At 39.5% G+C, this 24,664-nt stretch overlaps 1 protein-coding gene across 1 annotated transcript; it reads left to right on the top strand.

The window, feature by feature from the left end:
- The first annotated feature begins 2,838 nt into the window (after positions 1-2,838).
- On the top strand, positions 2,839-21,683 carry LOC117501485 (eyes absent homolog 3-like). Its single transcript, XM_034160381.1, is given in 14 exon segments — positions 2,839-2,854; positions 14,841-14,926; positions 15,321-15,498; positions 16,466-16,635; positions 18,631-18,714; positions 19,143-19,209; positions 19,212-19,231; positions 19,392-19,450; positions 19,588-19,765; positions 19,883-19,998; positions 20,161-20,282; positions 20,450-20,494; positions 20,497-20,549; positions 21,467-21,683. Coding segments are annotated over 14 exon segments (1,275 nt in total). The 3' UTR covers positions 21,548-21,683.
- The last annotated feature ends 2,981 nt before the right edge of the window (positions 21,684-24,664 follow it).

The raw sequence follows: 24,664 nt of genomic DNA, 5'->3' as shown, positions 1-24,664 counted from the left end.
GCCTCAATAGCGCCCCCTTGAAACTTTCAAAAACCCCTCCACATAGGGGTTTTTTGGGAGTAGGGAGATGAAAATTGGTACACATGTGTGACTTGCATAGATGTACAAAAACGTCTCTTGCACCATGGGTCTACTCCAAACAGGAAGTCGGCCATTTTGAATTTTCTTCTCATTTTGGCGTGATTTCCACATGTTGTATTTGAACGAACTCCTCCTAGGGATTTTGTCCAATGCACTTCAAATTTCTTTGACAACATCCAAAGATGATATTGGCCAAAAGTTATCGAAACCTTTTCTCTATGTTGAAGGGTGTGGCCGCTATGGTGCCGCCATTTTGACCCTTTGCCATGGAACATCAAGTCATGATAACTCCTACATGCTTTGCCTGACTGACTTGAAACTTCACATGTATGATGACGGTTGGCCCCTGAACACACTCAGCCCCTCTGTTTGTACAATGAGCGCCCCCTAGTGGATGAACAATCAACATGTCATAACTCCTTGATGCATTGTGTGATGTTGTTAAAATTTTAACTGTGTGATGAGTGGTTGCCCCTGCATGCACATGCCCACATGTGGTCACAAGGGAACCCACTGGCCTGGTGTAGGCGGTTGCGCGGAACGAGGGCCTGTATATGACTGCTTGCAGTCCTAGTTTTGTTTGTTGTGCATTTTCGATTTTGAGACATATTGCTTTAAGTTTTCTGTCTTGACACTTTGATGTCTTCCTTGGTCTACCAGTATGTTTGCCTTTAACACCTTCCCATGTTGTTTGTATTTGGTCCAGAGTTTAAACACATCTGACTGTGAACAACCACATCTTTTGCAACATTGCGTGATGATTACCCTCTTTTAAGAGTTTAATATCCTCATCCTTTGTTTCAGTTGACATCTCTCGTGTTGGAGCCATGATTCATGTCAGTCCACTTGGTGCAAACAGCTCTCCAAGGTGTGATCACTCCTTTTTAGATGCAGTCTAATGAGCAGATCTGATTTGATGCAGGTGTTAGTTTTGGGGATGAAATTTACAGGGTGATTCCATAATTTATTCCTCAGAATTGAGTGAGTCCATATTTTTTCCCTCTGCTTGGTCTAAAAAAGTAACCGTTACTGATTGCCACAATTTTTTTTTTCCTGATTTCTTATAGTGTTTCTTAAAGCCAGAAAGTTGCCATTTGAAATGACTTTAGTTTTGTGTCATGTCTGTGATCTGCTTTTTTTCTACAAAATTAAACAACTGAATGAACATCCTCCGAGGCCGGTGATTCCATAATTATTGCCAGGGGTTGTAGAAGCTGTCGTGAACAAATTGTGTATGACACAAAACAACTTTTGTTCAATAGCTGAACATTATGGTGAAAAGTCAGATTAGTACGATCATTTCTCCTTTGACTTTTATGAAGGGCTAAAGAATTCCTAATGGAAAAACAAATCTTCAACATTCATGATGGTTCCAATTTTCTTGAATTGCAGTTGATTTTGCAGGATGGACGCTTTGTGTGACCATTTTTCTTATTTTCCAGATCTGGACTGTCTGCTGGCCGTGTCAGAGAGTTGACAGGATGTCCTGTAGAAGTGCGTTAAGACTCTGCTCTGCAGGAGACTTTAAACCACTTATGGCACACAATATTCCATGACTGAGGCTTACCTGGTGAAGCTTCATGTGATGAGACAAAAAGTGACTTATTTCGACAACAGAATCCAATCCTCATTGGGCTCGAATGATATTAAAGGCACTTGTATATTTAATCTAAATCTAAAGATTTTCATTAGTTGTCCCAAACCAGGGAGGATTCAAATGTCAATGTTCGAATTATTGTTCGTTTTCTGTAACAATTTGGCAGCAACCCCTCAGATCTCTTCTGACATTGTTGCTTTTATTCTTTGTAGAAATATGTATGACAGTGATGCCAGGTTTTTTTTTTTTTTCTCCCTCTCTATTTCATCTGAAAAAAAATATGGCATTAATTATGTGTTTAACAGACATTTCACAGAGCCAGAATGTTCAGCTATCGAACAAAACATGTTTCTATGTCACATCTGGGATTGTTTATTTTCTATGCAAAAAACTGGATAGAGATCACAGAGCCATACGTATATGAGAGCTAGAGTCCGCAGTCGCACTGAGCCGTGTCTCGGCAAGGAGGCGCGGTCAATATTTTGGAACAGGGCAGCACGCACAGAGTCTCAAAGAATCTCGTCAAGAAACAGGTGGAAAATGCTGGAATGCTGCGCATGTTGCCAATGCCACAAACAGAGGAAGAAGGGAGACATTTCAGCAGTTTTGGTTATTCTTGTTACTTTTGGGCAATAAACTGGTGTAAAGCGTCATACCTGTGTACCAAATCTGAGGATTTAGAAACCACCTGGAGTTTTATTCAAAGCTTAATTTATTCAGGACTACATAAAATGCATTTAATTAATGCGGCCTGTGTGCCCAGTGGATTGTGTGATATTATGACTTCATGTCTACAGAATTTGGAAGCTGGAACATATTGGATCTGTTTAAACTTTCAACACTAAAATAAATAAAATCATTATTTTGTAGCTGATAACGTATATTGCTGTCAGAACTTGGCTGATGAAACCATTTGCTCATAGACTCAGAAATTATTACTCGTACAGCTGCAGGTTGTCTGCATCGTGCGGTGGAGAACGCATTTGGAATCCTTTCAAGGATAATTATTTATAATATACATATTGTAATGGATTGATGAGCCGCGCTGAACGCAGCAGCTGAACATCGCTCAGCTCACAGAGGCTCTGTGGCTCAGCTGCTGATTTATTGCAGCTGGAACAGATCGGAGCCGTGTAAACTTTCAACTCTAAGATTTCATAATGTGTGGGTTCCAGGGTAAGTTTAATACAGTGGTGCCCAAAGTATTCCAGAAAGGGATACACACTTTGAGGAGATGGATGAGTTCATCAGTGAAATCACCTGCTGGAGTCAGTGGCTGCCAAGAAAACCTGCACCCCCTTGGCCCTTTCTGGAATACTTTGGACACCACAGGTTTAAAACTTTCCTTACATAATTTAATGTAAATTAATTTTACTGGCTCGATATCCAGGTCAGGACAGTATTTTAATACGTATTTTGCAAGCTTTTTCCCCGTGTGTGTTCACTCGCGTATCTGCATTGAAAATGCACATGAAACATTCCATATCTGGGCACTTCATCAATATTTTACCCAGTTACAAAGTGTCATGTCGTTCTCCATGAAGGGACATGCGCGTGAAGTAGGTAGCATTGGGACTGCGCTCTCTAGTTTTCATATACAGCTGTGTGTGAAGATCTACGTGTGGTGATTCTGTCATTTTACCAGGCCGTTGCATAAAAACATTTCTGCCATGTCTGGAGTTTCACTCCACTGAGGACTCTGCCGTTGTTCCACTTGGCTCCAGCTGGTGGTCATTTAAAATTTCCTGCCCTCATCATTACAGTGTTGGCAAAGATGTGCGCAGTGTTTGTGCAGAAGCAAGGAAGGCTGTCTGTAAATCAGTTCAGCCTGGTTGGTTCCTAAGTGTCCTTGAAATCCCACAAGAAGATTTCTCTGAAAACTTTCAGATGGGGTGGCACGGTGGCTTAGTGGTTAGCACTGTCACAGCAAGAAGGTCATGGGATCGATTCCCACCTGTGGCCTTTCTGTGTGGAGTTTGCATGTTCTCCCCATGTTTGCGTGGGTTCCCTCCGGGTGCTCCGGCTTCCTCCCACATCCAGAAACATGCAGGTTAGGTGGATTGGAAATTTTAAATTCTCCATAGGTGTGTGTGAGAACGTGTTTTTGTCTATATGTGTCCCTGCGACAGACTGGTGTCCCCGTCCAGGGTGTACTGGCCTGACGCCCTATGACTGCTGGGATAGGCTCCAGCCCCCTGTGAGCCTTAACTGGAGTAAGCGGTTGAAGATGAGTGCGTGTGAGACTTTCATATGAGGACAATGTACTTAAATTGTATTAAATACAATGCTTCTGTTTTAGGTTTATCCCTTGGGTTTGGTGTAAATAAGAATGACATGACCCTGATTATAAGTACTTGTTTTTCTCTATGTTTAGTATTTCATGTGAAGGCATTTTGACTCGGTTCATGGATGGTAGTTGAGAGTTTTCACATTTTGGACAGTTGTGCTCACAGTGCTGCTGAAATGTTTGGTAACTGATATTGATAATCATTCATTCAGAAAAAAAAATCTTACATGTGACAGTTTGCGTCTTTTCTGCTTAATTTGAGCAAAACATATTTTGACAAGTTTTATTACACAAAAGCTAGTCTGTTTTAAATTTTAAGCCCCCTACAGGGCTCCACAGTAAGGCTTGCACACAACGCTCTCGACAGTGGCAAGCTAATAACTGCTATTGGACTAGTGAATGTTGAACAAAACTTTCTTTAAATTAAAAAAAAAATTACAAGATTCACTTGTTTATTTTTGATTTTGTCTGCCATTGCAGTGAGATTATAACGCCGGTCAAACTAAACCATGAACTTCGATATCCTAAACCAGGGGTGCCCAAGTTCGGTCCTCGAGATCTACCTTCCTGACACTCTTAGTTGTCTGCCTGCATCAACACACCTGAATCCAATGAAAGGCTCATTAAAAGCCTGCTAACGAGTCTTTCATTAGATTCAGGTATGTTGGAACAGGGAGACAACCAAGAATGTCAGGAAGGTAGATCTGGAGGACCGAACTTGGGCACCCCTGTCCTAAATGAAGCCTGCCTGAAAGAGGGTAATTATTGGCTCTTGCAGCGTCTTTATCTCAGAGCTGCTCAGTGTAGTTGCTAGCTGTTGTGGAGGCTGTGTCTGTTTCGTTTTGGAGTATTTTGTGACAAACACCTGGAATAATATGGCCTGTTTTGTGGTGAAATATCCTCACAGCTCTCTAAGACGTCTCTGCTGCAATATTCACGCTGAATGAAACTCATTTAATATTGCATGCTCATGGTATTGGCTCTTTTAGCAGCTATTGGTAGCCTGTTCCATTAAGCCCTATTAATGCATGATTACTGAGAAAATAAGCGGCTCATAACTTTTAATGTTCGCCCAAAGCAAATCGTAAGGTGAACCACTACACAGTCACCAAAAATGTTATTTTAATAAACACCCGAACCAAGGTTAGCAAGTTGGCTTAGCTGGCTTGGACTCGGAGAGGGACGTGTTAAGGCTTCTTTTGTTACACAGAGAGCCACTCATGCTCCACCTCTTTATGCATTAATTGTGCTCCTGCTGAGGCAAAGATTAAACCTATACACAAGAATTTTTTAGTACCTATGCAGACTGGGGAAAAAAAATGTCACCAGATATAAGTTTTTAATAAAGATAAAGATGACATAAAGAAACATATACTGTAATTTGGTTAGAAATTAAAGGGGAAAAACCAATAAGAATAATACAAATATTAAAATACACATTAAATATGCATCTATAGGGGAAACTGGGGCACGGTGAATCAAGGGGCACAGTGAATCAGTAGCTATATCTGCAAAACTACATATATATTTGCAGCAGTTATGCCATATTTTTATGCATAAAGACATCCCCCTTATAAAATAGTGTTTTGTTTTTGGATACATTAAGGCTAAAACTAAGTGGCAAGTGAAGTCAGTTTTTTCCTTTCAAAAGTAAATTTTGTGGATGTCTTTGTATTTATTTCTCACAACAGAGGAAAGGTGGCCCAAAAAATTATTAGTTAGAAGACTACCCCATCCAACTGATGAGCATGTGTTATGTCTTCTCCAGACTATCAGCTATTTGATAACATGACTTGTGTGTCATGTGCACCCGGGGCACAGTGAATCAGTCTAGAAAGTGATTTACTAAGCCCCAGTATCAAGTAGATGACAAATATTACTTGTTGAAGATTACACATTTATTTTTCCATGAATTATTTCTATAATTTGTGTATATAAACAACTGTTTTCACATTTGAACAGAATTATGACAGTTGCATTTATTATAGTTTCTAATGGACTTATACTGTTTAAGACACTGACACATTACATAGCTGGTTTGCTGTATTATAGTTTGTATATACATCAGCATATATTTAATAATTTTGAAGAAATCTTTATAATCATGTGTTTTTTCATTATATTCTAAGTTGATTCACTGTGCCCCTGATTCACTGTGCCTCGTGAATTAGTGTCCAGGGCATAGTGAATCAAATATTTAAAATCGATTTGTCTTCCTAAGTGTAATTTACTTGGGAAGACATAAATACAGCCTTATAAACAATAACTTGCTGTATTAAATCCACAATAGAATGACCTAAACCTATGCATAATGTGTTTATGGTGCCACAAAACATTTCTGATCCTCTGTGCCCCAGCTTCCCCTACTTGGATTATTTGGTTAAATTGGTTTACTTTGCATGTGGCAAGTAAATCTGACCCCCCAACTTGTCCAACATGGAAAGTGATCTCTCGGGCTTGGCGTAGAGCCCTGCAGTCTAAAAACAAGCTTAATATAGTGGGACAACAACATATGTTGGTTGTGAAATGAACAATTTTCAAGATGCGCTTCCATCTTGAAACTGCAAGACTGTGGCGCACAGCCTTTTGTGTGTGTGCGCACAGACTCTCCAGCCAAAGACGGCATGCGAATGTGCACACATCCGTCTGTGGTGCACAGCCGTGTGTGTGTGTTCGTGCGTGCGTGCGCGCGCAGTGTTCATGCAAGACGTCAGACTTGGGAGTTTGGACGAAGTTGGGTGACAGTCAAACGGAACACTGACGGTACGGGAATTATGCAAACGATGAGGAATAGTCAAGACAGAAAGCAAAATGGAATACGGACAAATTGAAGTTGTCGTCGGGATTCGTACAGGAACGAAGCTGGTCTATGGTTAAATGAAAGTCAGCGTAAGTCCAGATTTCTTATTTTGTTTTGGCTTCAGTGTCCTTCGTTAGTGCCGTGTGATGGGGGCTTTACATCGATATTTACACCACTGCAGCACTCCTCATTCCTTCTGGGTTAACAACAACGACAACAAAATTACTTACCGATACGGCGTGGAATTTGCCTCCATTGGCCATTTCACTCCCTGGAAAACTGACAGCTGAGCAGGTGTTTGTAATGACGCCAAACACGCGAGCGAGACGCTCACTAACCGGAAGTCTCGCGGTTTCAAGCTGGCGGAGCATCTTGAAAATTGTCCATTCTGTATTATCCTGCAAAAACATTCTTTTTTTTTTTTTAAGAAAAAACACAAGACCTGTTTTGATTGAGTGTCTTTGATTTTAGGGTTTGTTTGTTTTTGCATAATCCTCAAATCTTAGTCTTTGAACCCACTTCAAGTGTGAACACAGCTTTTGCAAAGTGTCCACATATCTGTTGGAGTTGACAGTATTGCAGTGTTCCCAAAAAATTCTGTGAGGACTATGCCATCTCCATGAAAAAGTGGAGGAGACTTTTTATAGTGAAGGGATGACTGAATTTTTTTTCAGGCAACCCCAGTCCTTGGCCTGTACTTCAAAGGCTGTTGCTTGTTCTTTGGAACATAGTAATGTGCCCAGGACTCGTCACCAGTGACAGTCTGGCGGAGATAAGCATCACCTTCCTGCATGTCAAGTCAGACGTTCTTGCCATTTTTTGTTTTTTACCAACTGCTGTGTGCATATTTTATGTCGTAGGCAATTCTGCGCATGCCTGAAATTGTAGTTGAAAATATGATGTAGATAGTCAGTAAGGATTATACTTGTACCAGTTTCACTTTGGTGTCTTGCTTGTTATGGAAATCAAGTTGGAGGCAGAATTTCTGCTGATGTGTGTGTTGTTGACGAGTTACAGCAGAATGTTGCTGTGTAACAATGAAAAAAGGCCCACAGACGAGAGAAATCTTCCATGCTTCAAATCACTAGTCTGTGAAGTAGTTTGAAATAAAGTAAAATATATATTTTTTTAATGGTCTAATCTGCAGTAGGAGAAAAATTATTGTAATAGAAATGTATAAAAAGAAAAGACTTGAAAGCTTTTCATCAAAAGGGATGGTGGCCAAGCGGTTAAGTGTGGTTTTCAGTGAGGAAGATTAATGGTTCAAACCCACCCTTGCCCATTTTATATATATATATATATATATATATATACACACCACACAGTAAAACTTGCATATAATGGTTTCAGGTAGAGGAACAAATTTTGTCCATTATAATCGAAATCCTTTATGTGTAAAACGGACAAAATCTGTTATATGTATGTAACTGATTAGTTACAGTCAGGAGGCGCCAGTCTACGGGGAATCCTGAATCAGGACCTGCCTCATTTAATGACTAGGCCAAAACTTCATCTGAAAAAAAATTAACACCTGCCTTAAATAAGGGCCAAACATTACGTGCATTAAAAAGATTACATTTGGGCGAGTCATTCCCTGTTCTAAGTCTGCTGCGGAGTGGTACCTTACAATCCTAATGCCTGATTTATTCTTCTCCCACTCCGTGGCCATGCAATGATGTTGACGTGCATGTGAATCTTTTAAGGTTTCTATCGCGTCTTTATGCAATTTGCAGCAGGAACGGTGACTTTTCTTTAACTTGTCCCTCAACAAGCTCTTTATACAATAATCAACCTCCAAACCAAAAAAGGCGTACAAATTCCTGCATGAATTGCGGGTCATTTGAGCGTCTTTTTTCCAACTCCATATTGTAAAGTTGGTCATATTTGCGGACTTTTCTGCCAAATGTATTTGATCTATGATCAAAATGAAATCAGCGTGCACACTGCAAAAACTTTTAAAATATGACAGGAGAGGAAGGAGTCGAACCAGAACTGTGACAAATCACAGCCTTTTAGTGTCTGATAGAGCAGGTGCGACAAGCCCTGGAGAGCCAGGCAGAGGGCTGTGAGCCAAAGCTCTTTGGTTTGTCACACCCAGGGATATGTGTGAAACTTAACACCATATTACAGTGCAGGCAACAAAGTCCTGGGTTGAAGCACGGTTTGAAAAAAATAAATGTCTAGACTTTTAATCAAGGAAATGCAGTACCCACTTTCCTCAAATTGGCGAGTGTCCGTGCTGAACTTCATTTCATATCTCTGAGGAAGAGCGTATTGACAGTTTGCAGACACTGAAGAATCCATGAGCAATCACTCCGCGTTGTTTGCTACAAAATCAGGCCATTTATCACCAGACCACTCAAAACAATCCATCCATCAACCATATGGATATTTATAGGCATCACTGAAATCGAACGTCACGTCAGACCAACAGCTGCAATGGTGATTCACGATGAACTCATGACGGCATGAAGGTCTGGAGTGTGGGTGATGAAAAAAGCTTGAACACGCTCCTCTCTTCAAGGCTGACCACCTAAGCTCACAGGCTAACCTCAGTTCAGTGTTTATTACATAAATCATACGTGGTCACCATTTGCTAAAAGATTAAAATATCAGTCATGACACATAATGTTAAAGTAATTAATTACCCAAAAGAAAATTCTAATTTCCAAAGACAAAAGCAGTTAAGTAAAATTTTATTTAGTTGACACATACCAGGATTTACAAGATGGTATTTTTATCACGAGAACTTTATCATTTAATGTTTTACCAGGAAAAAAAAAGCAAAAAAATGAAGGCTGTGCAATATATTTTTAGTTTCTTAGCTGTGTCAAGGATTGAATTTGCTTTTTTGTTCCACAGTTAGGAAATCAAGAGGGTTTACGATTACGACTGAACGATAACTGAGCCTGAAGATTTTGTATTTACATGCAGCTCGACCGTTACGAATGTGTTTTGGCGTTTATTTTTGAGTGACTGTGCATATTTATATTGTTCCTTTAACAGTCTGTATGCATAACCTCAAAGGGAAATGTGTAAGAATATGTTTAGCACATTTATCACTGCATTATTATCTTATCTGAAGTGTTACTGTTTTTAGTCAATACCATTTTTTTAAGTGTCTGTTGCTGGAAGGTTGTGTTACAAAGTTGGACATGATATTCATCTAATCAGTCAGTTGTATTATTTTGGTAGAAAATGTGCTCTCGCATTCAGCGTTTTAAACAAAGCCCAAACAGAATGAAATGGTAAATCAGAAGAACAACTTTGACAAACTCGTAATCCTTGAATTTAATCATTAAGCGAAAGTGCCAATCATTCTTTTGTGCCTCTTTATTATGATAACTATCTTTGAGTTTGGGGGATCATCTGTTGGTCAGAAAACAAAGTGATACATGAAACATAATTACAGCCATTAAAACAAATTAAATGCATCCTGAACCGAGGGGGCTCTGCATACATGCCTTGGCTTTTCCAAAGCCCAGAATTGTACCCCAGAAAATGTAGTGAGTGGAAAAAGAGTCCATCAGCTCCCATTTATCAGGTATAACTCAAAATCAGTAAATGCTGTTCTGTTTTAACTCACCACATTAACATGATGTATACGAGGATAAACTGATTAGATGTTGGTTAACTTTAATGCACCAGCTCAACACCAAAAAAAGTTTATTTTGCTATTTTGGCATTTGATTTTTTAAATGAACCACATCATCCATCAATGTATTTTACAAGTATTTAGTTGTATAACCACAGTTTTTCATGATTTCTTCACATCTGCGAGGCATTAATTTTGTTGGTTTGGAACCAAGATTTTGCTCGTTTACTAGTGTGCTTGGGGTCATTGTCTTGTTGAAACACCCATTTCAAGGGCATGTCCTCTTCAGCATAAGGCAACATGACCTCTTCAAGTATTTGACATATCCAAACTGATCCATGATACCTGGTATGTGATATAGGCCCAACACCATAGTAGGATTAACATGCCCATATGATGCTGCACCACCATGCTTCACTGTCTTCACTGTGAACTGTGGTTTGATTTCAGAGTTTGGGGGTCGTCTCACAAACTGTCCGGCCCTTGGACCCAAAAAGAACAATTTTACTCTCATCAGTCCACAAAATATTCCTCCATTTCTCTTTAGGCCAGTTGATATGTTCTTTGGCAAATTGTAACCTCTTCTGCACGTCTTTTATTTAACAGAGGGACTTTGCGGGGGATTCTTGCAAATAAATTAGCTTCACACCAGCCTCTTCTGTCCAGCACTTACAGGTAACTCCAGACTGTTTTTGATCATCCTGGAGCTGATCAGTGGGTGAGCCTTTGCCATTCTGGTTATTCTTCTATCCATTTTGATGGTTGTTTTCCATTTTCTTCCACACGTCTCTGTTTTTGTTTTTTTTTTGTTTTTTTTGTCCATTTTAAAGCATTGGAGATCATTGGAGATGAGTTTTCCCCTCTCCAATCAACTTTTTAATCAAACTATGCTGTTCTTCTGAACAATGTGTTGAACGTCCCATTTTCCTCAGGCTTTCAAAGAGAAAAGCATGTTCAACAGGTGCTGGCTTCATCCTTAAATAGGGGACACCTGATTCACACCTGTTTGTTCCACAAAATTGACAAACTCACTGACTGAATGCCACACTACTATTATTGTGAACACCCCCTTTTCTACTTTTTTTTTTTACTAATAGCCCAATTTCATAGCCTTAAGAGTGTGCATATCAAGAATGCTTGGTCTTGTTGGATTTGTGAGAATCTACTGGTACCTTGTTTCCATGTAACAATAAGAAATATACTCAAAACCTGGATTAATCTTTTTAGTCACATAGCACTACTATTATTCTGAACACTACTCCTTCAGCAGCCAAAGTTATTACATAGTGAAATAAAAACAATCTACAAATATGAATTTATTATTGGCACATCCTTGATTAATTTAAATGATTTTTTTTTCAGAAAAACAACAAACAGCTGAGATTCACATGCATAATTGTTGTTGTTCACGTGCGCTCTTTTTGCAGAGTATGCTGATATTTGTCCAATTCAGTGAACTTTGTGTAACTAACAGCATTTCATTTTCACACATTTGAAAAGGGGATGAATGCTGCACCAAACACTTAAGCAACACAGTCAAAGCTAAACTACCCAATGGCCAATCATTACTGGAATTGGAATTGTACTCCCAGGAAACCGTACACTGCTTTTAAAGTCCAGCAGCACTGTTGTCATCGCCAGCCAATGTCTACTACAGAGTGCAACTTCTGGAAGAAATCAGAAAGAAAGGGGGTGTGTCTTTTTGTAAGATTGGATAAAATTGTAAGAATGCGTTTTACTCACAAAATGGTCATGATTGTGTGTTATAAATATGATGGTTAAAAAAACAAACAAACTATAAAATGATAGTTGGAAAGGATGGACTGTTTCATATGGGTCTGCAATGAGTCCTGACCAAAGTCCCACTGAAAACCTTTTAGTGCGGTGCGATATATAATTCCGTAGGATTTTTGTGCCAAAATTGATTTTTTTGTAACCTTTTTTGTTAGGGGTCCAGTTAACTGAAAATAACAGTACAATTTTTCTGACCCCTGTAACCCACCTCTAGGGGGGTCATTCTGTCCAGGGGGCCCTCAGACAGTATAAAGCATATCTTCCTCAATTCTAGACCAATTTTCACAATCTTAGTCCTTTTTTTAATTTGTAAGGGTACTAAATACATAAGTAATACACCCTGCATGCAATAAATCAAGCTTTGTTGCTTTTCTGTCTGTATTTTTTGGGGGAGGCTGGGTCTACTAAGGGCCCCAAAATTAATCTAGAGGCCTATCTTCTCAAAGTTTCAATAACATTTATCATCTTAGGAGCCTCCTATGGGGTTATGAGGGTACTCAACATAATAATGATACACCCTAGATAACATAACATTACATGTGTTACAAAGAACTGCAGCATTGGTGGATTTTGAAAATCCTCAAAGTTTCCAGCAAAGGACCAAGTGCTGAAGTTAGTTATCTCCTTTCGCAAGATATCAGCTGTCACTCTGTTTTGCAACTGTGTCAAGTGAATCTAGGTGGACATCAACAGCTTTGCTAAGACCTTTCAGGGGAACAAGTTTGTCAGGCTCATTCTTACGCAGTGATTTGACAAACTGGAAATTTGGCAGACGCTCAGTGATTAACCTTTTCAGGTGTTTTCTGTAGTTTTCATCACCCTTGACCTCTATCTGATATCTCTTCAAGAGCGAGATGTAGGCCTCATTCACCTCAGCCATATTTATTGTGTCATAATCATCTACAAGTGTATTTTGAATGAACATGAGTAACTCTTCATCGCACAGAAATCAGATCAGAGGCACATTGCTGTGGCCCTCAGAAAGACAGATTCTCTGTGCTGACCATAAGCAGTTTCTGTGATAGAACTTTTCTTGAGCAGCTGCATCACCAGCATCAATCAGATCAGAAACACAAGTTCGGACATGATAATCACGTGTTCAACTTTATATGAAGCAATGTTTCACCCATTTTATCAGTAAAAACCTGAAGCAAAGGCTCTTTGGCATCAGATGCACAGAAAGAACATGAAGAGAACAGACACACCTCTGCTTTAGATGGACTTTTTGACCTTTTTGGATGGTTTGGGGCATTTGAACATGAGGGATGCCCTAGAGCAGGTAAGAAACCCTCCCTGAGTCTTTTAGTTACACATTTATTCACAAGGGGTTTATGGCATTCACTGTGATATAACAAGTCTTTTCTTTTTGACTCCTCCAAACATGATAAGCTCTCTGTGAGGTTTTGAATGCTGGTATCCCCAAGGCTGAGTCTTTCTTTACAACAGTCCAGGAGTTCTTCAACCATCTGTGGATTACGAACAAGTCTTTTGGATGATACAACTACTCATTTTGTAGACACAGCTTCAAGGATGATACTTTTTACAGCTTGCACTCACTTCACCATCATGCATAATCTACAACACACACAAATATAAATATATTTTAATAGTTACCTATAGATATTATTTTGATAATGTGTTGTCTTACTCTAACTTATTCTATCTTATTCTATTATCTTGTGGAAACTAATTGTTAATCAGAAAACATTTTCCTTATTCATTTATATAACTGTGTTATGTCACAGTATATAAAAATAAATATTGCTTAACTGGTCATGAAACCAAATGTTAACACTGAAATTATTATTCCCTCAAAAACATAGCATCTCCAAATTCCTGTCTGTCCAAACCGACTGTAGTCACTGAAAATACTTATGAGTAATATTTAGTTGATAAAACAGGTAAATTGTAACAAATCCTTATGCCGTTAATAATATAAAGACTTAAATATCAGTCTGTGTTGATTCTGCAATTTATAAAAATGTTTTATTTGAAATTAGCAGCACTGAAAACCCATAAAAACTCCTAAGTTTATCAGAATTGACTAAGAACAAGGGAAGATAGTAATATAGAGGGGTTTTTGCATCCTCGGCAAACAAGTCCCTCCAAAAGGGGGTTATGGGGGTCAGAAAATTGTACCCCGCTATTTTCAGTTAACTGGACCCCTACCCAAGTCAAATCAACAAAAAATAAATTTTGGCACAAAAATCCTACAGGAGCCTTTTTTATGACATATCGCACCACACTATTTGGAGAAGCTGAAATGTGCCACTGCAGAAAACCAGTCCTGCAAACATAAAAGAGCTTGAGCATGTAGCAATGGAAGAGTGACAGAAACTACCAGCAGAGGGGTTCAGGAGCTTCTAGATGGGTGCAAGAAGCATTTAGAGGCTGTCAATGTTGCCAACACATCTGCAACCAAATGTTAATGGAAAATAAATGTGTCCAGGATGCATTTTATGTTTGTTTTTCATTGTTATGCAATTGTGTTTTTGATTGATAATTTTGGTATTTTTATTATATGTCCTGATTATACAAAATTTTGTTAATTTATTTATTTCTGAAGATATTCTGACGTGCTTGAAATTGAAAGGAATGCCTATAATTTTGATAAAATATAAATGGACAGAGCGTCTGTGTTGCATTAGCAGTCTTTTGTTTTAAATATGGGATTCTTGTCACTCAGGTTCGAGTTTTACAACATCCAGCGTGTACTCCAATATCCCTTCAGCTATGCCCGTCACCACAGCCTCAACCACAGCAACTCACCAGGTAACTGTAAACACACGGATGTTTCCTCAAGGATATGTTAGTTGTCCTGTCTCCTTTTGATGATTAAGTTACAAAGGGATTTAAAAGAATGCTCAAGCTGCACTCTGATGCCGCATTTCTGGATCAACATCTAGAATCCTTTCCTAATTTAATGGTTTAAATTTTAAAAAGCTGGTAACCACAGCTGAAGACATTTTTTTCTTAATTAAGTGAAGTGACATGTCATCAGATGTTTGAACTTTGATAATGACCCTCCATAACACAAGTAACCCTGTGTTATGGAGCATGTTTTTCAGATAGCTTGGGGATCTTGCATTCCACTACCATTGTTGATCAGAATGTTTGGGTTTATTTATTTTTTGTGTTTGTTTTTTCCTTCTCCCCTTCCCATCAGGAATTTAACAGCTACAATTCGCTGGGACAGGGTCAGTTTTCCCAGTACTACACTCTGCCCACCAGTTATGTGCCGGCAGGGCTGCCCAGCAGTGATGACCATGCTGCAGGTGCGGGTGTAGCCAGATATTCTGTTGTGAAGTTAGAGGATGCTGCTGCAGAAGGACTGCCTCACAGCGGTCAGTGCTGTGTTTTATATTTAAATCTACTTTGCATTGCATTTACTACCCTTTGTCCTTGAATAATGTCTACAACCCCGATTCCAATGAAGTTGGGACGTTGTGTAAAATGTAAATAAAACGGAATACAATGATTTGTAAATCCTTTTCAAGCTGTATTCAATTGAATACACCACAAAGATGAGACATTTAGCGTTCAAACTGATAAACTTTATTGTTTTTGTGCAAATATTTGCTCATTTTGAAATGGATGCCTGCAACACAGTGGTAAACATACCACTGTCCTAGTTTTTTTTTTTTTTTTGAAACGTGTTACAGGCATTCATTTCAAAATGAGCAAATTTGCACAAATACAATAAAGTTTATCAGTTTGAACATTAAATAGCTTGTCTTTGTGGTGTATTGAATTGAATATAGGTTGAAGAGGATTTGCAAATCATTGTTTTCTGTTTTTGTTTACATTCTACACAATGTCCCAACTTCATTGGAATTGGGGTTGTAGGTGTTTCAGGAACACCATGTGATCAGCTGCACTTTTGATTACTGTAGTTTGTTCTGGAGAATGTGCTCCACCAATATACAGAGCCCTGTCTTGGGAGTCTATGGCACATGGCGTATGTCTGCCTGGGGTGCAACTGCCTTACACATTGTTGTTTACAAAGTGCAAACTCTCAGCACAAACCACATGCTGGGTGTAAAGCAGCTGGATTAAGTCTCATTACTCCAAGCCATGTTGTGGGCAGTGGCCTACGTTTTTGCTTCAAACCATGGTTAAAGTCTGGACTCCCACTGAAAACTGAGTGTTCCCATGTTTGTCCACCTGATAGCCACACAGCCCCATCCAAAAAGAAGAAGAAAGTGGTGTAAAAATGTGGTAGAAATCAGAATTATTGAAGTTTTTTTTTCCAATGAGTGTTTACTGCTGCCACGAACTACGTATCCTCATAGGTTTTTATTTTGCATTTAGATGCATCACCACAAGAGAGCCTCCCGACAGGAACTGCCCTTCCTACTAGTGTGGCTACTTCTGCTGGAGCCAAGGACCAGGATGAAGTTGGATGCAGGAACTTTGTTGGAAAAGCCAAAGGGAAGGGCAAGAAGCCCGACAGCAGCCCCGCAACTGACAGTGACCTGGAGGTAACCATGTCAGCTGCTGGTTTTGCGTGTGTGATCTCTCACGTTGACAAAACACTGACGGGAGGTTCCTGTATCATTAGTTACTGTGTCATGACCTCAGCTTCAGTTCAGAACAAGGTTAAAGCCACGTTGTCTGGAATTACTTCACACCTCTGGAAAGCAGTTACTTACAGTGTGTTTAGAAGATTGAAGTTCAATGAGATGTAAATTGTGGAAAATCATTTATTAATATCAGAATTTTAAACATTTTTTTTTTTTAAAGTAACCACAGTACTACACCCCTTGCAAAAATTATGGAATCAAAGGCCTCAGAGGATGTTCATCAGTTGTTTAATTTTGTAGAAAAAAAGCAGATCACAGACATGACACAAAACTAAAGTCATTTCAAATGGCAACTTTCTGGCTTTAAGAAACACTATAAGAAATCAAGAAAAAAAGATTGTGGCAGTCAGTAACGGTTACTTTTTTAGACCAAGCAGAGGAAAAAAATATGGAATCACTCAATTCTGAGGACAAAAATTATGGAATCACCTGTAAATTTCATCCCCCAAATTAACACCTGCATCAAATCAGATCTGCTCATTGACATTGACCCTATGCCATGACATGACCCTATGTGTCTTTTTGCAAGGAATGTTTTTGCAGTTTTTGCTCTATGGCAAGATGCATTATCATCTTGAAAAATGATTTCATCATCCCCAAACATCCTTTCAATTGTCCAAAATATCAACATAACTTGTGCATTTATTGATGATGTAACGACAGCCATCTCCCCAGTGCCTTTACCTGACATGCAGCCCATAATCATCAATGACTGTGGAAATTTACATGTTCTCTTCAGGCAGTCATCTTTATAAATCTCATTGGAAGGCACCAAACAAAAGTTCCAGCATCATCACCTTGCCCAATGCAGATTTGAGATTCATCACTGAATATGACTTTCATCCAGTCATCACAGTCCACAATTGCTTTTTCCTTAGCCCATTGTAACCTTGTTTTTTTCTGTTTAGCTGTAATGATGGCTTTTCATTTAGCTTTTCGGTATGAAATCCCATTTCCTTTAGGCGGTTTTCTTACAGTTTCGGTCACAGACGTTGACCTCCAGTTTCCTCCCATCCCTTCGCTCCTCATTGTTTTGTTGTACATTTTTTCGATTTTTGAGACATATTGCTTTAAGTTTTCTGTCTTGCTGACGCTTTGATGTCTTCCTTGGTCTACCAGTATGTTTGCCTTTAACAACCCTTCCCATTTGTTTGAATTTGGTCCAGAGTTAGACACTGCTGACTGTGAACAACCACAGCTTTTGCAACTGGCGTGATGATTTACTCTCTTTTAAGAGTTTGATAATCCCTTCTCCTTTGTTTCAATTGACATCTCTCGTGTTGGAGCCATGATTCATGTCAGTCCACTTGTGCAACAGCTCTCCAAGGTGTGTTCACTCCTTTTTAGATGCAGACTAACGAGCAGACTGATATGATGCAGGTGTTAGTTTTGGGGATGAAAATTTACAGGGTGATTCCATAATTTTTTCCTCAGAATTGAGTGATTCCATATTTTTTTTCCTCTGCTTGGTCTAAAAAAGTACCGTTTACTGACTGCCACTCCTGCTTTTTTTCTTGATTTCTTATAGTGTTCTTAAAGCCAGAAAGTTGCCATTTGAAATGACTTTAGCTTGGTGTCATGTCTGTGAATCTGCTTTTTTTCTACAAAATTAAACAACTGAATGAACATCTTCCGAGGCCGGTGATTCCATAATTTTTGCCAGGGGTTGTATGTATGTGGCTGACCTGTTTCCTCAGCTGAGGCTCATTAACAAAACTTTGTCAGTTCTTGCTCACATCTGCATGTTAAATTGCTGTAAATGTAATTGCTGTAAACTAAATTGTAAGCTTTTTTGTCAAATAATGCAGTGATATTCACATATAAATAAAATATGATGTCATAGAAACCTATTTTTAAATGCAGTGGGTTAAATGATTATTTCTTATTTTTTAGCGCATTTTTCTGTGGGATCTGGATGAGACCATTATTATATTCCACTCACTGCTCACTGGCTCCTACGCACAGAAGTTTGGCAAGGTTTGTTTTTTCTTCACATGTACCTGATTTTGTCAAGATTTGAGAGTAAAATATTATTCAGATTGTTTAACATATTGGACAGCACAATGGCTTAGTGGTTAGTAATGTTGCCTCATAGTAACAAGGTCATGGGATCGATTCCACTTGTGTCCTTTCTGTGTGGAGTTTGCATGTTCTCCCCCATGTTTGCGTGGGTTTCCTCCGAGTGCCCCGACTTTCTCCCACATCCAAAGACATGCGGGTTAGGTTGATTAGAAACTTTAAATTGTCTGTAGGTGTGCATGTGAATGTGTGTGTTTGTGGCCCTGTGACAGACTGGCGTTCTGTCCAGGGTGTACCCCGCCTCACGCTCTGTGACCCTTAATTGGAGTTAGCGGTTCGAAATGAGTGAGTTTTTATATTGTGTTGTTCTTATGCCATTTGTTTAGGACCCAGCGACTGTCCTGAATTTGGGTTTACAGATGGAGGAGTTGATCTTTGAGCTTGCAGATACCCATCTTTCTTCAATGACCTAGAAGTAAGATTGTCAAATTTCCTTCCTTTTAGTTATTTATTTTTTTATTTATTTTTTATTTACACAGCCGACCTGCGCTGCTTTATTATTAATGGTGTTGTGGTCTTGATGTAAGTGAGGTGTCTGCTAAGGGTTAGTTTGGTATTTTTGTGTTTTATTCCAGGAGTGTGATCAGGTTCATGTTGAGGATGTGGCTTCTGATTACAATGGACAGGATCTGAGGTTTGAATGTTGCACACTGTGCGATTACAAATCACTTTGCCTTATCACACGCTGGCTCCTTTCTGCATCATGTCTAGTTTCTCACACACACACACACTGTTTAATCCTGATCTTGAAATGGTTTCTCTCTAATTTAGCAACTACAACTTTTTGACGGACGGCTTTAATGGCCCCAGTGGTGGAGCTTCATCTGGGGCCAACACGGGCGTCCAGGGAGGAGTAGAATGGATGCGTAAACTATCCTTCCGTTACTGCCGGTTAAAAGAAATCTACAACAGCTACAAAGGGAATGTTGGAGGTGAGGGAATGTTTAAGGTGCTGGTCGTTGTGCAGAATTGGCAACATGACTTTCATTTGGGCATCTCAATGAGGCAGGAGGTTTGGTAACAAACTGACTTCTTCTCAAATATATGAATGCATGTTTTCCCTCAGGGCCTGTTGAGCCCAATGAGGAGAGAGCTGCTTTTACGGCTTCAGTCTGAGATTGAGAACATTACAGATGCCTGGCTCAACACGGCGCTCAAGTCTTTGCTGCTCATCCAGTCCAGGTCTGAACGACAAACTCTTATTATTAGTCAATTTTTAAAAAGTCTGTGATTTTAGCCATGTATGAAGCCAGTATACAAACACATTTTAATTGTCAGTTTGTGGAACCTGGAAATATAAAATGATTGTATGTTCCAGTAAAATATTTAATGTCCCACTAACAGAGGCAAGTGTATGAATGTCTTGGTCACCACTACTCAGCTGGTCCCAGCTCTGGCGAAGGTCCTGCTTTATGGCCTGGGACATGTATTCCCCATCGAGAACATCTATAGTGCCACAAAAATAGGTATGCCGAATACCACCAAGTTATGAATACAGTGTGTTAATCCTCCTTTGTTGTCACATAAAACAAAATTATGCTTGGAGGAAACTTGATTTTATTTTAAGTGTAAGTTGTAAAATGGTTCAATTTATTATTGTTTTCTGCCTCTTCCTGCTGTTCCTTTGTTGCAGGGAAAGAGAGTTGTTTTGAGAGGATCATCTCGCGCTTTGGCAAAAAGTAACTTATGTGGTTATTGGTGACGGTCGAGATGAGGAGTTTGCAGCAAAACAGGTACATTTTACAGTTTCCAAAAAGCAGGGCATTATCTTGAGTGTTAATCTAAATTTAACAAGAAAAACACAGTGGACTTTGTGTGTCATTGCCCCAACAGGCACCTTGAACCACCACAGTGTTCTTTCCAGTTTCTGTTTAATTACCTTCAATGTAAGTCTACGCTACACACTCACATTTATTGTTTGTATTCAACTGTAATGTGCTGTGATAGCTAATTGGAAAAAATGTGTTAATGATACTAAACACTATATGTAGACTTACTCTTATGACTTGAGGGTTTCTAAAGTGAAGAAAAATATAAACATGTACTCAGCTGTTCCGCCGTTATTGTAGAATCATTGTCATCTGAAGCAGCAGACCGTAGGCAAGATCCAGTAATTTTTCAGTGTTAACTGAAGTTTACTTCATTGAAAGGTGCAACTGAGCTTCAACATTTTGCACAGCATTCTGTTAAAATGAGACCCTCTGGTTCTAATGGTTGCTGTAAGTTTACTTTTTGTGATACTACAGTTTAATTTCTATGCATGTTTGTTGTCCTTTCGGCTGCTCCCGTTTGTTTGGGATCGCCATCACAAATTAGTCACGTTTGCCTGATTTAAAAACCAGGTGACTCTCTGCACTTAAATAGTCCGTCTTCACTCTCACTGTCCATCTCTTCTCATTGTTAAATCTAAACTGGCGTCCAGTTTGTCCTTGTTGCTACAGCAAACTGTAAAAGTTTGCACTTTTTTTAACCATTGACAGCCAGCATTAGTGAAATTTTCCATCATATTTCCTTCCGAAAACACTGGAACATCCCGTTTGCAGTAATGCCTCATACAGTCTATATCTGAATACAGCCGAAATAAATTGCAGTGAAGATTAATAGAAGAATGTGGATTTTTGTGTGTGTGTGTGTGTGTGTGTGTGTGTAGCACAACATGCCTTTCTGGCGGATCTCCACACATGGCGACCTTGTGTCTCTGCACCAAGCCTTGGAACTGGACTTCTTGTAAGAGCAACAGATGGGTGTAGAATGAAGTGCAAATCATCGTCCTGGTGGCTAGTGGAGTGACACTGTGCAGCCGTAATGATACACACTTGCATATTAAACACACCTGCCTGCTCTGACTCGCGACGGTAAAGTACAGAGGGGGGTACTTTGGGTTTGGAGCTGACTGTGAAACACAAAGTGACAAACGCAGTTGGAAGAATTACGGTTCCTCATGCCCAGCACTCCTCTTCTACGGCAGCTAGCCTCTCCGAGGCTGAAACTGGCACTGATATGTACACAGTGGGGAGACACTCTGCTTTTCGTCTCGTTGATTTTTGGATTTAAGACTCCTACAGTGAACACTGTCCCTCTATTTTTTGTTTTTGTTAAATTTCTTTCTGGATAACAATGAGCAAAGGGCCATTGTTTTTCCACAAACATATTATTGGACTTCTCTATTTTCACACTTTCATTCAGATTCTGCATAATTTCAAAAATTCAGTCATAGTAGTTTAACGAAATCCTTTTTCTGTAGTCTTTTCAAAACCTGAGAGTGTTTATATACATCGCATAGAAACCATGAAACTGTCAGATTGGGACTGTGCTTAACAAATGAAATGATGACATTCATTTTGCCAATTATGTAGCCACTGATCTGTTTATCTTAAAGTTCTTGATCTCGATCCAGTAACAGTCTAGTGATCCTGTTTGATCTATGATCAGGGCATAAGTGACTCAGTTTTCTGTCAGACACACATCTGATTTGGGCTTTTTGCTTAAAAGATAGAGCAGCGTGCAGTGCACTAATGAACCAAAAGCTGGAAAAACTGATGGAATGACCACATGTACAACCCCTGGCAAAAATTATGGAATCACCGGCCTCGGAGGATGTTCATTCAGTTGTTTAATTTTGTAGAAAAAAAGCAGATCACAGACATGACACAAAACTAAAGTCATTTCAAATGGCAACTTTCTGGCTTTAAGAAACACTATAAGAAATCAGGAAAAAAATTGTGGCAGTCAGTAACGGTTACTTTTTTAGACCAAGCAGAGGGAAAAAATATGGAATCACTCAATTCTGAGGAAAAAATTATGGAATCATGAAAAACAAAAGAACGCTCCAGCACATCACTAGTATTTTGTTGCACCACCTCTGGCTTTTATAACAGCTTGCAGTCTCTGAGGCATGGACTTAATGAGTGACAAACAGTACTCTTCATCAATCTGGCTCCAACTTTCTCTGATTGCTGTCGCCAGATCAGCTTTGCAGGTTGGAGCCTTGTCATGGACCATTTTCTTCAACTTCCACCAAAGCTTTTCAATTGGATTAAGATCCGGACTATTTGCAGGCCATGACATTGACCCTGTGTCTCTCTTTGCAAGGAATGTTTTCACAGTTTTTGCTCTATGGCAAGATGCATTATCATCTTGAAAAATGATTTCATCATCCCCAAACATCCTTTCAATTGATGGGATAAGAAGTGTCCAAAATATCAACGTAAACTTGTGCATTTATTGATGTTGTAATGACAGCCATCTCCCCAGTGCCTTTACCTGACATGCAGCCCCATATCATCAATGACTGTGGAAATTTACATGTTCTCTTCAGGCAGTCGTCTTTATAAATCTCATTGGAACGGCACCAAACAAAAGTTCCAGCATCATCACCTTACCCAATGCAGATTCGAGATTCATCACTGACTATGACTTTCATCCAATCATCCACAGTCCACGATTGCTTTTCCTTAGCCCATTGTAACCTTGTTTTTTTCTGTTTACGTGTTAATGATGGCTTTCGTTTAGCTTTTCTGTATGTAAATCCCATTTCCTTTAGGCGGTTTCTTACAGTTCGGTCACAGACGTTGACTCCAGTTTCCTCCCATTCATTCCTCATTAGGGCCCGAGTAGGCAACGTCCTACGAGGACCCTATTGTAATTGCGCTGTTTATTATTATTATTATTTATTATTATTCTCACTCTTGAAATCGAAATTTCGGCCTCTTCCCATGCTCAAAAACTCACCAAACTTTCCAAAGTCGTCCGGCCGGATCTGAAATTCGATATTTTGGGGGCGTCGCACATGGTCGCAGAAAAATCGCGAAATAGCGCCCCCTAGAAATGTTCAAAAACCCCTCCACATTGGGCTTTTTTCGTCGTAGCCTCACGAAATTCGGTACACATATTTATCATGCCAGGACGCACGAAAAAGTCTCTTACTGTCATGGTGAAATATTGACAGGAAGTCAGCCATTTTGATTTTAAGTTTTGATTTTGAGCAAATTTTTGCCATTTTTCTCCATTTCCACTACTTACATTTGAACGAACTTGTCCTAGGGATTTCATCCGATCGTCTTCAAATTTGGTCAAAATCATCAAAACACAATGGTGATCAAAAGTTATCAAAACATTCTAATTAAGTCAAAGGCGTGGCTGCTAGGGGTCGTCAAACTTGGGCGAGCTTTTCGGAGCACGCCATTTCACTTCGAACGGCTGTCACGACCACATGCTTCTGCTTGCTGGACATGATGAGGGCTCTGCCCTGAACGTCTACATATCTTAAGTTCCCACCTGCGCCATAGCGGCCCCCGGTGGTGGCGGGAAATGTCCTATTTTTACTTTAAGAGGTCCTGATGTCACATACTTAACCCAATCAACTTCATTCCACTTCTAAAACATGCAGAACAAGTTGAACGTAGGCGATGAACACCGTGAAGTTACGAGTAACGGCGTCCGTGTGGCGGAGTGCCGAATATTGACCATTTGCCATGAAATTACGTTCTTCCTTTTGACGGCTTTAATTTTGTCACATCATCATGAAAATTGATACAGAGGTCGAGCATGACAACCTCTTACAATTCATAGGGGCCTCGCCCATGGGTGGGGCAAAATGCCTCAATAGCGCCCCCTTGAAACTTTCAAAAACCCCTCCACATAGGGGTTTTTTGGGAGTAGGGAGATGAAATTGGTACACATGTGTGACTTGCATAGATGTACAAAAACGTCTCTTGCACCATGGGTCTACTCCAAACAGGAAGTCGGCCATTTTGAATTTTCTTCTCATTTTGGCGTGATTTCCCACATGTTGTATTTGAACGAACTCCTCCTAGGGATTTTGTCCAATGCACTTCAAATTTCTTTG

The sequence above is a fragment of the Thalassophryne amazonica genome, chromosome 20 (genome assembly GCF_902500255.1).
Source record: "Thalassophryne amazonica chromosome 20, fThaAma1.1, whole genome shotgun sequence".
Classification (NCBI taxonomy): domain Eukaryota; kingdom Metazoa; phylum Chordata; class Actinopteri; order Batrachoidiformes; family Batrachoididae; genus Thalassophryne; species Thalassophryne amazonica.
This window is presented reverse-complemented; position numbering and strand designations above follow the sequence as displayed.